The sequence below is a fragment of the Oryzias latipes genome, chromosome 22 (genome assembly GCF_002234675.1).
Source record: "Oryzias latipes chromosome 22, ASM223467v1".
Classification (NCBI taxonomy): Eukaryota; Metazoa; Chordata; class Actinopteri; order Beloniformes; family Adrianichthyidae; genus Oryzias; species Oryzias latipes.
This window is the reverse complement of record NC_019880.2, coordinates 22,397,758-22,413,191: the sequence shown is the minus strand read 5'-3', so window position 1 is coordinate 22,413,191 and position 15,434 is coordinate 22,397,758. Positions and strand designations below refer to the sequence as shown.

The following is a 15,434-nucleotide window of genomic DNA, read 5'->3' as shown; positions in this document are numbered from 1 at the left end:
TATTTCAAAATCCAGTAATGACACCAAAACACACAAATTATTATGGGATGTTCACAGACATTTCGTAGCAAAGTGTGAAATTTGAAGATTTTCACATTTTCGCACAAATGGAAAATGAAAACTTTCATTCAAAGGATTTTCACAGAATTCCACACAAACGCCACCAGGCTAAGGCTACAACCGCAACTGCAACTTTTGCTGAGCTCTAACCTTGGAATTTTCCATTTGAAAAAAAAAGAACTACCTTTGGTAGGGTTGTGCCGATGGACGATATAGTCGTCCATCGTGATGGGTGACTGACATCCCGATGGAGAGACCACCATCGTGATGCCACGCCCCCGCCACGTTGCGCGTCGACACCATAAGCCGCGGTTACATGTACAAAATATCCTGATGGGATCAATGGTCGGATTAGAATCCAACCGTGTACATGGAACCAGAAAAATGTTTTCAGAATATAAAAACGTTCACTAAGGTCACACTTTCCGTCGGAATAAATCATTCGCACATGCGCAGTAGGGTTTGAAAAACGGAAGGATATAAACTCCGCCGAGCGGCTTTTTTTTTTCAAACTTTATTGTATGTAACAATTCAATACAAAACATTGTTAAACAGCGCCGAGCGGCTATATACATTGACATGTCAGCTCGGTAATATATGAGACGATCTTCTAAACGTGCCTTTAATAATGTTACGGTTATTATGAAACACCTGTTCGCTCATCATTTGAATTTTAATCCGTGTGGTCAGTGCTTTTTCTGAACGAAGCCAGGATTAGCAGTATGCTAACACGGGCTAACAACATTAGCTTTGGGTGGCGCTGCATCCTGTGAATAACATCAGCCTTTATTTAGTCGGGACACGACTGGAAACACAAATCCACGTGATTGTTTGAATGTTTTCTAAGGACTGAGCGACATTTCTGCTTTGAAGCTCAAACCGCTGTGTGTGCTGACGATCCGAGCTGTGCTCAGACACACACTTTTAGACCCGGTTCTGAGTTCGGTTGCTTGTACCCCTAGAGCTGTGGGACGGATCGCAGTCTTAAATCTCCCTTACATAGCGCTCATGTAACAAAGCACCCCCCCCCCCCTTCCCCTCAAACACAAAGCTGTAAGTCCGCGCTCCGCCGGTCCACTTCACTAGTGAAGTGCGGGAGCGGACTACTTCTTTTCTATTTTGTTTGTTACTTTTTTTGTTAAAGTCACTTCCCTCAGTTTATACTGGATCATCGCGGATTAGTCATTAGTTGGGAAATAAAATGAAAAAAGCAAAAAAACGAATAGCAGTTATATAAGAACGAAAAATGTAAAAATACCCCCCAACACCCCCCCCCCCCCCGACGATGTCATCGTCCATCCCGATGGTTGACAGCAAACATCGTCAACGGCCAATTTAAGGGACATCGCCCAACCCTAACCTTTAGTACTGTCCACAAAATCAAACTCCTCCAAGGGATTTTGATCTATTGCCTCCTAACTCCTTGAGCCTCCCTGATAAGCAACTTGGGAAAAATGCTGGATTTAAAGTTTGTTGATGAATGAACGAAGTGGCAAGCTCGCAAACGTGGTGTTTCGCTGTTGGTCGCCTATTTTTTCCTGCAATATTGTGATAATGTCATTCATGAATCATTGGCTCAAGCTGAGCGAAACAATATGAAAAGATATGGACAAACTAGGAATAACTAGAAAAACCCAAACTTTTACTTTTGCCGGTACTTATAAAAATTACATAGACCTGTTCATTACTCCAAGGCAGCCCAAAAATAAAATGGTTGCTATGGAGATAAAACCAACTGAAAAAAAACTTCAAATGAATTTGTCCCATGGTAACGTTACACATAACCGAAATATGTTTGTGACCATTCTCTTTTTACATTTGATACAAATGAATTACTATGAACACAGAGAAAGATGTTAAGGGAAGACTTTGTGACCCACTGCAGTCACGGTTTGCCTTCTCACATTTCAACAGCAGCCTTTATTTATGTGATGAGTCCATTTCATCACACATACCTGCCAGCACAAAGTCAACAAGGCAGCTTGATAATAATACCGAAGGGAGTGCATGGCACGGAAACAGCACCGGTGTGCCATTGTCCAAGCTCCTGCAGCAAGACGGGGTAAAAGGAATGCCTTGAATTCTTATCAGACAAGGCAGGGCTTTAGAAGGGCGACTACATCTTTCTAGATCTGCTCATCTTTGTTCCATCAGCAGCTTTTCAGACCTCACAAATCCATGTTACACTCAAAAGTTGTAGGAACAAGAGCAGAGATGGCTTCATTCCCGGCCCCATTTACGCGGCTGGAGGACTCTGCGTTTTGCTCATACCTCGTGCAACGCCAGCGAGTGGCCATATCGGGGCGTAACGGTGTTGACAGAGGGGTCGAGGGTCAGCCACGTCCTGCTGCTGAGGTTATACCTACAAGGAGAGAACAAGTTTAGTCCATATGTCAGAGAAACTCCCAATGAAGATCCCCGCTGACCTACAATAGCCTTGTTTCCACTGACCACTCCAGTATTTTAAGCATTTCCATTATAAGATGGACCCATTAAGCCGAATCGTACCACTTTTGGGCCCCCGTTGGCTGTAGGTCTATAGTAATATGGAACAAACCAGTTAAGGTGGAGCTAATGTTGGATCCCGTTGACTGGCTGAAGGTCATTATGACAAAAAAAAAAGAAAGCTCCAAAAAAGCGGCTGTGTTTCTCTTTACCTCCTGCAGTCTTGTCTCAAGCAACATCAAATGCGTTGTATCTACAAAGTACCAAAACATGAGCTGCTGGATGACCACCATTGTGGTTGTTAGCTTCACCTCGGATGCGGCGTGAAGGTCCAACCTTAAGTAAAAATCCTCATCTGAATTGCTTGGACCATTCTAAACTGGACCGGACCGTACCATACTGCTCAGTGGAAGAAAGGCTGAAGTCCTCCTGAAAGGAATTTTAAACTGAACAATGGAACTGCTACAGCTGACTCTCTAAGAAAAATATTTCCATGGGTTTTGCACCTCAGGGTGGTGATAGATCATGTCAATGTTTACCCTGAGAATGACCAAACCCTGTAATGCCCCAAAAACAATCTTCTGTAATCCCCAGAAATGAAAAGGAAGAAGGTAAGGAGACTCCTCTTCTCCTGTCACCCTCTAGTTCTTCACCATTTTCTCAATTCTGGGATTTTTCCCTGAAAACTAGTACCTCTTATCATTCTTAGCAACATAGCTGGTTGTTAAAACTGTTCTTCCATTAAGACTCAGTACAGTCGCATAGCAACAGGAGGACGTTCCTCACAAATCAGACCAAGGATGCTCACAGCAGAGCAGACTTACGCTTTGACCATTTGATAGTCGGAGGCGTTGAAGACGTAGCCTCCGATAACCCACATGAGGCCCTGCTCCACCACGGCCTTGTGGGAAGCCCTGGCCAGGCCGCCTTCAGGGTAGTCCACCCGGTTCCAGAAGGAGGAATTGGCAGGAAGAGGAACGGAGCATTCAGGACCTGAGAGGAGGAAAAAGATGGAGGTGAGGCTACAGAGAAGATCAAATAAAGATTTACAATAAAATAATGCCCTAGAGGTAGAGATAAAAAAAAGATCATCTGCACTGGTATCGGTTTGGTGTTTCTGCTGACAGGGGTAGAAAAGTGCTTGTTACTTTTTTAATAAATTGGAGTTATATTGGGAAAAACTGGCCGTGGTTGCCATCACTTGACGTTTAAAAGTGGAACAGAGAGCACTTCCTCCGCTTATGTAAGAAAACAATGAGGGCAGCACAAACCGGAAACAGCCCTGTATGGGGGGAAAAGATTCCCACAAGACTTTTTCACAACGACTTGCAGGACAGGAATAGCATGATTATCCCCTTCCTGTCAGCCTTCTGAAGTGTGCAGCTTGTGGCGGGGTATTTGAGGGCAGTTCACAGATCCTTTTAATCTAAAGTCGGTCTCGGCTGTACAGTGAAAGACAACATGTCTGACTTGTTAAGTACTAAAATGCCAAATACGACAGACAGGCTCCGGAAACCTTAGACCGTCAGAAAACCAGATTTCTTTGCACCTAAAGAATCTCAGACAGGTTCAAGGCGAGGGTGGATTGACTGAAGCGATTTCAGTTTGCTGCAATCTGACAATTAACTTAAGTAACAACTAGGGTGCCATTCCCCTGAACACACCATGAAAAGGTCATTTAGGCCAGGAAAACTGCCTGCTCCTCAACTTTAACTGTGTAATTGGTCATAAGCAAACAGAGCCGTGGATGTAACAGCAGTTTAATGAGGCAGTGGCTCCTGCTGGTGCAGAGCAGCACAGTGAAGCCACTAAAGAGGCAACTAAAGGGCTGTGAGGTCTGTCACAGCTCACTAAAGCTGATCTTGCTAAAAACATTTCGCTTTTACAGACAGATGCTGATGAATGCCGTCTGAGGGTTGGAGATCAAAATGTCTGATTGAGTCACCAGACACACAGGGCAAATCTGGACCCATATGAGAAACAGCAATCAGCAAAAGTACACCATTCAGCAGCAACACAAGCATAACATCACAGGAGGAGAGTCTATGAAACACATCACAGCAGAAAAACAGCCATTTATCTACTTCTTTAATATCAGGTTCTATTGATAAGTGATGTTTCATTAAAATCATTGCTAAACAAAATAAATGACTGTAGCCAGTCATACACCTGACTGGGCAGAACTTCAAGTTAAATCTGACGGCTGGTTCCTGCAGTCTATCTGTAAAACCCTGTGACACCAAGAGGCTCTTAAACATCAAATCATCCTTCAGACTGAAAAGGTCTGTTGGTCTGGACCGAGTCCTGAACCTTGTGTTTGGTCTCTGTCCAGCCTGCCTTCGGGCGGCCTTTCCTGTTTCAAACAAAACCTTGTAAAACAAAACCATGTGTCTAAAGATCTCTTTAATCATTGTTCAGGAATTACCAAGGCGGGACAAAGCAACAAGAGAAAGAATAAAGGAAGTTTTGTGTTTTGCAATCCTTGTCGTGTTAGTTCACCAACTCAAACTTTATATTACGGTCACCAATTTTGAACGTCTGACTCAACATCAGGCACAACACTTTTTACTTTGGTACGGTGGAGGCGTGCTGCAAGGCGGTTACCAAGGAGAAGATGAAGTTAGGCTGCTAAGTGTTTACCACTATAGATTGTCAGGAAAGCGACGTGTGTGACATTGGAAATTGTTCTAGTTAGCCTGAATTCATCCGATCACATTTCAATGAGTTGCTGTGTGTCATCGTTGCGTGTGAAGGAATTGTCTCTCTCTCTATCTATCTATCTATCTATCTATCTATCTATCTATCTATCTATCTATCTATCTATCGATCGATCGATCGATCGATCTGAGGATCGCGTGATGCTGTAGTATCGCGAGACCCAGCGAGACGAGTGTGGTGAGTCGACTTGGCGGCGCGTAAGCATTTGAACAAACATTTTCGATCTTGTTTCATTTTTCCGCCATATTAAAACATTTCCTGCTAACTAACATAACCTGTTAAGAGTATTAAGCTTCTGTCAGCCTGGAGGACCTGGAGAATTTCATCGACGAGTGTTTTAATACCTGCAACATGGTGAAGCCCAGAACCGCCACCACCACCCCCTCCGCCAAGCGTGAACGGCCTGAGGACTCTCCCGGGGCTGTGTCCTCTCCAGGCAGCGGAATGAGCGATATCCTGGATTCGATTGACAAAAAGCTCTCCAGCTTTGATGGCCGCCTCAATCTGCTGGAGATCCTCCATAGAGAATTTCAAGGTCTGCGGGAGTCTCTGGAATTCAGCCAGCAGCAGGTGCGGGAGCTCGCAGCGGAGAACCAGGCCCTCAGAGAGACCGTGAAGACCCTGAGCAGTGACACCGCCCGTCTCTCCGAGGAGAACCGATCCATCAAGGAAACCCTCCTGGATCTTCAGTCGAGGAGCATGAGGGACAATCTAGTGGTCGCGGGGGTTCCAGAGGAGGTAGGAGAAGACCCCGAGGCCACCGTTAGATCCTTTTTACAGGTCCACCTGAAGCTCCCCAAGGAGGAGGTGCAGAAGATCTCCTTCCACAGGGTTCACCGCCTCGGAGGAAGAAGGTCCGACCACCAGCGCCCGCGTCCTATTGTGGCTAAATTCGAACATTTCAAACAGAAGGAGTTGGTGAAGGGCCGCGGACGGGAACTGAGAGGCACGCATTACAGCGTTAATGACCAGTTCCCGGCAGAAATCCTCCGCAGAAGGAAGATCCTGTTCCCGCTGAGGAGGAAGCATCTTGCTGCTGGTTCGAGAGCGATTGTGGCCGTTGACAAACTTTACGTGGACGGCCGGCTGTTCCGGGACCCGGAGATCACCCCCTGGCTGTGCTGAAGGCTTTCAGATCCGCGCTGAGAACATCTGCGCTGCCCAGAAGAAACCCGCTAAACTTACTTCAATGAATGGAAAACCGGATCATCAATAATCCACACCTCGATCGCAGGAAAACAGTCTTTTTTTTTCTTCGTCACCTCAGTCCCACTGATGTTTCTATTGTTGTTTTGTTGTTGTTTTCGTCTTCCCTTCTATCTCTTTTTTTCTTTCCTTTACTCTCCCCCCCCCCTCTCCCCCCTCATTATATGTAAATCACCTGGAAGCAACTCATCCTCGGTAAGTATTTATTTATGCACGGAACGGGCGCGCGCACACACAAGCGCACACAGGGGCGTGCACATGCGATCCCGCACACACACGCTGACATACTGCAATCACCTCACACAGGCTCTCATAGGACGCACGCGACACGCAGCTCACATAACCAGAAAACGTTCACGCGCACAGCGCTTCTCAAATGCGGGCACGCGCACACGGACTGGCACACAAGCACTACTTAGCTTTACACCTTTTCAGTCAGAGCAGTTATGAACAGTCTTAACATCGTTAGCTGGAATGTGCGTGGACTTGGCTCTGAGCCAAAGAGACTGAAAGTGTTAAATCACCTGGATGGTCTAAAAGCAGATATAGCTCTACTGCAGGAGACCCATTTATCAGATTCTTTGAATCACCTTATGTGCTGCTTACAATTTCCAGTTATATACTCTGCCAGTTACAACTCCAAAGAAAGAGGAGTTGCTGTTTTAATTAATAAAAATCTTAATTTTACTCATAAGGATACAGTTACTGACCCAGAAGGCAGATTTGTAATCATTAATATATCCATTCAGAATAAGGACTATTGTATAGTGAGTATTTATGGTCCTAATGTTGACGACTCTTCCTTCTTTCACAGATTCTTCACCTCACTCTCAGTTCACTCTGACTCCACAATCATTATAGGAGGAGACTTCAACCTTGTTTTGGACCCTGAACTTGACAGACTCAGCACAGCAGCAAACCAGCGTACATGGCGGTCTGCAAGTATTCTAAAGCAGTACATGAATGATTTGGGTCTCTGCGACGCGTGGCGCTCATGTCACCCAAGCACTAAAGGGTTCACCTTTTTTTCTCCAGTTCACTATTCACACTCCCGTTTAGACTATTTATTAATCAGTAACTCTCTTTTAAAAAATATTCAAAGCTCCAATATCCATCCAATTATTATCAGTGATCATGCACCAGTCTCTGTAAACATTTCTAGGGAAAAATCCACACCCTCTGGTACAACCTGGAGGTTTAATACGTCTCTGTTAAAGGACCAGGAATTTCTTGAATTCTTTAAAAAAGAGTGGGCAACCTTCTTAGACTTCAACAATACTCCAGACATCCCACCGTGCGTTCTTTGGGAAGCAGCAAAGGCAGTCATGAGAGGGAAAATCATTTCTTATTCAACGCACAAAAAACGCAAAGAGAAAGCAGATTTATTAGAATTAGAAAATAAAATCAAAACCCTGGAGACTGCTTATGCTGCTTCTGCACAGGAACACATTCTGGGAGATCTGAAAAATTTAAAGCTGCAGTTAAATGACATCATTAATAAACAAACACAATTTCAAATACAAAGGCTACGACTTGAAAGATTTGAAAACTCTAATAAATCTGGCAAATTTCTGGCTAATCAGCTTAAAATTAACAGAGAAAAATCATCAATCACCTCTATTATGGACCAAACAGGAAATGTCACCCATGACCCGGTCAAAATTAATAACGAATTTGAAAACTTTTATAAAAACCTGTACACACCGCAGATCAATCCGTCAGAGCAAAGTATTGACTCATTTCTTAATAATGTAAACCTACCCAGGCTAAATGAGGATCAAATCACAAACTTAGATTCTCCGCTCTCGCCGTCTGAACTTCATGAAGCTCTGTTACTTATGCCCAATGGTAAAGCACCAGGGCCTGATGGCTTTCCTGCTGAGTTTTATAAAGAATTCTGGGAACAACTGGCACCAACATTTTATAAAACTGTCACATCTATTAATGAGAGCCAATCAATGCCACCTAACATGAACTCAGCCAACATAATTCTTCTTCTAAAACCAGACAAAGATCCCACTAGTCCTTCAAGCTATCGCCCCATTTCTTTAATCAATGCAGATGTAAAAATTATCTGCAAAGCACTAGCACAGAGAATAGAAAAAATCACTCCTCACATAATTCACTTCGACCAGACTGGATTCATCAAAGGCAGACACTCGGATGATAATGTCCGTAGACTAGTTAATATAATAGACTTTGCCACCATTAAAAAACAGGAAATGACGGTACTATCGCTGGATGCTGAAAAAGCCTTTGACAGAGTTAATTGGAAGTTCCTTATTGCTGCCCTCCATAAGTTTGGTTTTGGAGAAGCATTCATCAATTGGATCAAAATATTATATCACAACCCCAATGCATCAGTTAGAACTAATAAACAGACTTCAAACAGGTTTTTTCTTGGAAGAGGAACCAGACAGGGCTGCCCACTCTCTCCTTCTCTTTTTGCTATATTCATTGAGCCTTTAGCTGCAGCAATAAGACAGAATGAGAGCATTATAGGAATAAAAACCAAACACAGCCATCATAAAATTAGTCTTTATGCGGATGACATATTACTGTTTTTAAGGAATTTACATTCTGTAAATGAAACAGCAATGATCATAAATGAATTCTCCTCCATATCAGACTATTCCATTAATTGGAATAAGTCTGTTTTATTACCACTCAACAGGAATATGGAACAAAGACTCACAATTCCAGTTAAAACAGGAAATATCAAATATCTGGGTATCTACTTTTCCCCCAAACTATCAGAACTGGTGCAGCTAAACCACACCCCATTACTGAAAAGCATACAGGACGATCTAACACGCTGGACCAACCTGCCTCTGTCCCTTATGGGCAAGGTAGCCACGGTTAAAATGAAAATCTTACCCAAAGTTAATTATCTCTTCTCAATGATTCCCACACAACCGCCATTAAAATGGTTCAAAACATTAGACTCATCCATATCAAGCTTTCTATGGAACAACAAACCTGCAAGAATTAGTCTAAAAACTTTAAAATCTGCAAAAAGCTGTGGAGGATTAGAACTACCTAATTTCCACAAATACTTTCTTGCAAATAGATTACAATATATCTTAAAATGGTTAAAAAATAATCCAGAAACCAACTCATGGTTAGACTTGGAACAGGTGTTATGTGGAAAGATCAACCTGTCACAGCTACCATTTATTAGCCAAACAGTTAAAAAACAAGATTGTTTCAAAAGCATTAATATAAATGCCACCTTAACAGCCTGGTGGGAATTTCTCAAAATATCAAAATCATCAATTCAACCGTGCAAAATGACACCCATCTGGAACAACCCGGACATCCTTATTAACAAAAAAATGATTCACTTCCCAGCTTGGCAAGCAGGGGGCATAAAACAACTAGAGCACGTAATTATTGATAGAAGATTCATAACCCCCCAGGAACTTCAAGACAAACATGGAATAAATAACTTCTTGGAATATCAGCAACTTAAATCAAGTATTACTAAAAAGTATAAAATTAAAGACGACGATTTAAAGCTACCAGATGTAGTTACCACTCTGATTAATTTTTCAATGAATAGAACTCTCTCCAAAATATACAAACTTTTATGTAATTTAGATAACAATATTGCCCTTCCAACAAAAAAATGGGATGCAGATTTGAGCATCAGCACAGATGAAAGCTTCTGGTCAGAACTTTGTCTAAACACCTTTAAACTGACAAAAAGTCCAAATCTGCAGCTAATCCATCTCAAAACTCTTCACAGAATTTACTACACTGGACAGAGGATGTTCAAGATGGGTCTCAGTAACTCAGACATTTGCGAGCACTGTGATAATAATCTACCCGACAGCTACATGCACGCACTGTGGTTCTGCACTCCTGTCAGGGCTCTCTGGCAGCAGGTATGTGCCGATTTATCAGTCTGGCTTAAGGTTTCAATCACTGCCTCACCGTCACTTTGTGTGCTTGGTGACATGAGTGCCATCGATATAGAAGAAGGATTAGCATCTATCATTTTCATAACTCTTTGTATTGCCAAAAAAACTATTTTAATAAATTGGAAAAACAAGAAAAATATAAACATAAGTCAACACAGAAATCTGCTGTTTGATCATATCAGCTTGGAAAAAATGTCAGCCCAAAGCTCAAGTAACTTTGAAAGAATTCAGTCTCTCTGGTCTCCTGTGGTTGACTCCATGACTTAGGGGGTGGAGGGCTTGGTCGTCGCTGCTCCTTGCCCTTCTGCCGTGGTTTGGGGTGGGGGTCGGGGCTTCCGGTGCCTGGCGGGGGCGGTGGGGGGCTCCGTTGGTCGGGGGGTCGGGTCCGGTGCCTGGGTGGGGCGGGCTGGGGCGCTGCGTGGTCCTCTGGGCTTGGGTGTGGGGGGTGCGTGGTGGGGGGGTGGGGTGGTGGTCTGGCTTGGCTTGGGGGGGTGGTCCCTTTGCCTGTGCTGGGGGGGGTTGGCGGGGGGCCCTGCTCGGGTGGGGGGGGCCCAGCGGCGCCGGATGGGCTGCCCATCTGCACCTGGGGCTGGGATCGGCCCTTCCCTGGCTCTGGGACGGGACGGGACAACCCTCTCGGGGCCCCCGGTCGCTCTGGGTGTCACCCGCTTCGGCTGCGGGGTCTGGGGTGGGGTGGGGTGGGGGGCTTGTCGGCCCTGTCCTGTGGGGGGGCGTTCTGGGGGGGAGGGGGGGCCCATTATTAGTACGGGTCGGGGGGGCTAGCGGGTCGGGGTCTCCGCTGAGGCAATCAGTGGTTGCCTCGGCCGGTTGGCCTCCTCGGTCCCGTCGAGGCCTGACCAGAGCTCTTCTAGGGCCGGCGTCTGGGGGTGGGGGCCTGGGCTTGCTCCGGGGGGGGGCGACGCTTTCTGGCTCCTCTCTCTCTGTGTGGGGTGGGTGGTGCCGGGCCTGGGGTGTCGGCGCCTCCGGGGGTGGGCCCCTGGGCTGGGTGGCCCTGGCCCCTTTGCTGGGGGTGGGCTGGGGGACGGCTGTTTGACCACCGGGGGACAGTCTACCAGCTGTCCCCAACTTACCCCCTTCCTTATATAACCTCATATTAGGGTGAGGGGGTGGGGGGTTTAGCCTGCGATGCGCCTTGGGGGGGGGCTACTTGGGAGTGGCCCCCCTCCTATGGTTGCCGTATGGAGTGGGCCCCCCCTCTTTCGGTTTTATTTGCACCTTAGACACGTAGGGTCCTTGGTAGGGGGGGTGCTTGGACATCACTGCCAGCAAGCAGCAGATGTCCTCCTGGCACCCTACCCGCCAATTTTAACCGCACCTTAGACATTTAGGGCCCCTTGGTGTGGAGGGTGAGGGGACATCACTGTGAGTAATCAGGAGATGTCCCCTTAGTGCCCTACTCGCCAATTTTAACTGCACCCCCCTTAGTACACACACCCCTCCCCCTTCAATATATACATTCAAACATAAACACACACACATGCACACAAACACCCTCTCAAACACCCATACACGCACACACATTTTACAAGGAAGGTGGGACCTGGGTCCATCTGTCCCCTACCCCGTCCCTGGTGGGGGGTGCGGGCCCCTTGGCGATGGCGGCCGTGTCCCTTGGGTGCCGGCTCCCTGGGCCCGGCGGTGCTCTCTCCGCACGGTGGGGGGGTTCATATTACACCTGAGCCGGGGGTGTTCGTGTCCCTGGGGGGTGGGTCCTGGTCCTTGCCCCTGGGCGCTGGGCCCCGCCAAACTTCCAACATGGCCGAGCCTGGTCGGGCCATATTTATAACATCCCTTATGGGCCGCCCTTTTTTCCCCGGGGTTCCCCCCTCCTGGGCGGGGGCGGCGGGCCCCTGCCTTGCTCCTACCTGGACCAACCGTGGGCCGGGTGGGTGGCTGCCTGGAGTGCGGAGCGGGTCTCCCTTGGGGGGTCCTGGCTCGTACCTGGGGTCGGGGCGGGGGGATGCCCGGAACTCCTGGGTGGTGGTGGGGTGCTCGTCTGGGGCTGTGGGCGTCCCTCTCCGGTGGGGCCCTGCGTTGGGCTCTTCCGGCGCGGCGGGGGGCTGCTTTCCTGGCTGGGCTGGGGCGGCGCTCTCTTTCCCTCTGCGCCTCCCTGCTCTCTGGCTCTGGGGGCCTCGCGGCGGTCCTGCTGGCCCTGGCCTGGGTGGCGGTCTTGGTCGCCCGGGGGGCGGTTGTTCCCTGCCTGTTCCCGTGTGGCGCTGGGGGAATTCCGGCTGCCGCTGCTGCTGCGGCGGGGGTATGGGTGTGGGGGTGGCTGGGCGCTCCTCCTCCTTCTTTTCACATTCCACCATCCATTTTAGAAGAACATAAACACTCACCTGAGCACAGGTGTTAGCTCACCTTTGCACTAATAGTTTGCATGATTGAATGAATGAAAGATTTCACACTAGTTGGTTTAAAGGCATAAGTATGCGTTCGTAAACACTATCTGTTTTGTGTGCATGTTGACATGTGGACATTTCTGCGGCTAGCAGGTGTGTTGATAATATTTGAGTGTGTGTGAACAGGCCCCGCCCTTTTTGTACTACATTTGAACCGTACCGTAACGATAAACAACCAGTAAACCTGCCTGCTCTATGCTGCTTCATGGTCTTACCCCCCTTCCCCTCCTATTATCACCCTCCTACCCCCCCCTCTCTCTAACGTCCCTCTCTCTTGTTCCCCTCTTTCCTTTTCCGTCCGGTCCAACACCAAAGATTTTCAAACATGATTGAAATTAATAAAGTTTGGCCTCAATTACAAAAGGGGTTTATTCAGACATACCTTTGGTTTGTCTGAAGATGAATAACCCCTCTTGTTAGAATAAAATATGTCCAACACAAGAGGCCCTCAGCTCTCATCTGTTTGCCTAGCTGTTGGACAGGACAAGTTAAAAAAAAAAAAAAAAAAAGATAGATAGATAGATAGATAGATAGATAGATAGATAGATAGATAGATAGATAGATAGATAGATAGATAGATAGATAGATAGATAGATAGATAGATAGATAGATAGATAGATAGATAGATAGATAGATAGATAGATAGATAGATAGATAGATAGATAGATAGATAGATAGATAGATAGATAGATAGATAGATAGATAGATAGATAGATAGATAGATAGATAGATAGATAGATAGATAGATAGATAGATAGATCTATGATAGATAGATAGAAAGTCTGGCCAGTGGTTCCTTCTGAAACAATGAGGCCTCTCTGTAATCTGAATATGAGGCTTTTTGGCTCAATATCCTCCTCATTTTTGCCTGTTGAGCAGGGGCAAATCCAACTTCAGGCTGGCTCAGCTTCATTTTGAGGAGAGTTTGGTGTTCCTGAAGCCTAAATCAAAGTGAGGCTGCTGCACTGTCCGCTCACCTTGCCATCCCGCCTCGCAAACACAGGCCTGGCCCTGGCAGTGGCCTCTGTCCGGGTAGCCACAGCTGTCTTGGCAGTACGGAACGTCGCAGGCGTCCCCCTTCCAGTTGGCTTCGCACTCGCAGTAAACTGACGCCGTCGAGTTCCCAAGGCGACACTCTCCACGCCCCGAACAGTTGTTGGGACAAGCGTTGACCCTTTCACGGAAGAAAGAAGAGAAACCATAATGGGAAAAGAGAAAGAAAATCACACTAGTTGGTTTTAAGGCATAAGTATGCGTGTGAACACTATCTGTTTTGTGTACATGTCGACAGGTGGACATTTTTGCAACTAACAGGTGTGTTTATAACATTTGAGTGTGTGTGTGGACAGGCTCCGCCCTTTTTTTTTTGTTGTTGTTTTTTTTACATTTGAACCTTACCATAATGATTAACAACCAGTAAACTTGTTGCTTTATGCTGCTTCATGGTCTTATCCCCCTTCCCCTCCTATTATCACCCCCTACCCCCCCCTCTCTCTAACGTCCCTCTTTCTTCTTCCCCTCTTTCCTTTTCCGTCCGGTCCAACACCAAAGATTTTCAGACATGTTTGAAATTAATAAAGTTTGGCCTCAATTACAAAAGGGGTTTATTCAGACATACCTTTTGTTTGTCCGAAGATTAATAACCCCTCTTGTTAAAGTAAAATATGTCCAACCCAAGAGGCCCTCAGCTCTCATCTGTCTGCCTAGCTGTTGGACAGGACAAGTTAAAAAAAAAAAAAAAGAGAAAGACATAGAAGCAGAGGTTGAAGTTCTCCTCTTCCACATGCTTCTCTATCTCCAGATGTGCAGCAAAGCCACACAAAAGCAGAACTGCAACAAAAGCACTGGATTGATCCAGCACAGGTTCCTTTTTGAGATGAAACCTCTTCCAAATGTTCACCTGGATAAGTAAAACATTTTATTTTAGTATTTTCCAAACAGTGGGACAGTGTTTATAACATGAGCACAACCTACTGCTGTCTGACTTCATGACATTAAAGCTCAACGGAAACAGACTATCTGAAGAACATAGAAAACAGAAGCTAAAGTGGTAAATATGCAGAGACTCAGATGAAGTTTCTTTGGGTTTAGCTCTCAGTGGGACAATCTGGATGCTTAAAGCATTAAAAGAACCACCATGTCATTACACTGCAAATGAGTTTCAAGGGTTTGGGGCAAAAGATGAGGCGGTTGATAGGGGTGTGACGATAACCGCATCAACCATCACCGCACTTTTCTTTTTTTTGAAAGTTTTCTTTTTTTTAAAGTTCTACAAATGGTGCGTGATGGAACTATAAGAAACACATAAAACACATTCATCTTTGCTGATAATTTACTTTTTCTGCTAGTCCTGTGTTCAGACTTCACAGGTTTCTGGGGGAAACCTTTTATTACTGTTCTCCTTCACTCCCTGCGCCGCGCCTCCCACTCCATCTACGCTGCACATGCTCCCTCTTCTCACACACACACTCACACACACGCACACACACACACCTGTGCGGTTTCAGAAACACACACACATCCTCATTCTACAACAGAAGTTTCCCTCTCGCGAGGAAATACGACAAATTTACTGCGTTCTAATTATTCATTTCCATTGTATTCATTTCCATTACATGCTGCGTGCGTTCTTGAGTGCGCGACACGGCCCCCCGCCTGAGGA

General features: G+C 46.1%; 1 protein-coding gene across 4 annotated transcripts in view; it reads right to left on the bottom strand.

The window, feature by feature from the left end:
* atrn (attractin) overlaps positions 1 to 15,434 on the bottom strand; it is a 143,473-nt gene that overhangs the window by 112,243 nt on the left and 15,796 nt on the right. For all 4 annotated transcript variants that reach the window (XM_023951772.1, XM_023951771.1, XM_023951773.1 and 1 more), the window contains exons 5-7: positions 13,750 to 13,946; positions 3,330 to 3,498; positions 2,332 to 2,422 (exon numbers count right to left, since the gene is read on the bottom strand). In XM_023951772.1, coding sequence (XP_023807540.1) covers positions 2,332 to 2,422; positions 3,330 to 3,498; positions 13,750 to 13,946 — 457 coding nt within the window. The remainder of the gene's footprint in view (positions 1 to 2,331; positions 2,423 to 3,329; positions 3,499 to 13,749; positions 13,947 to 15,434) is intronic.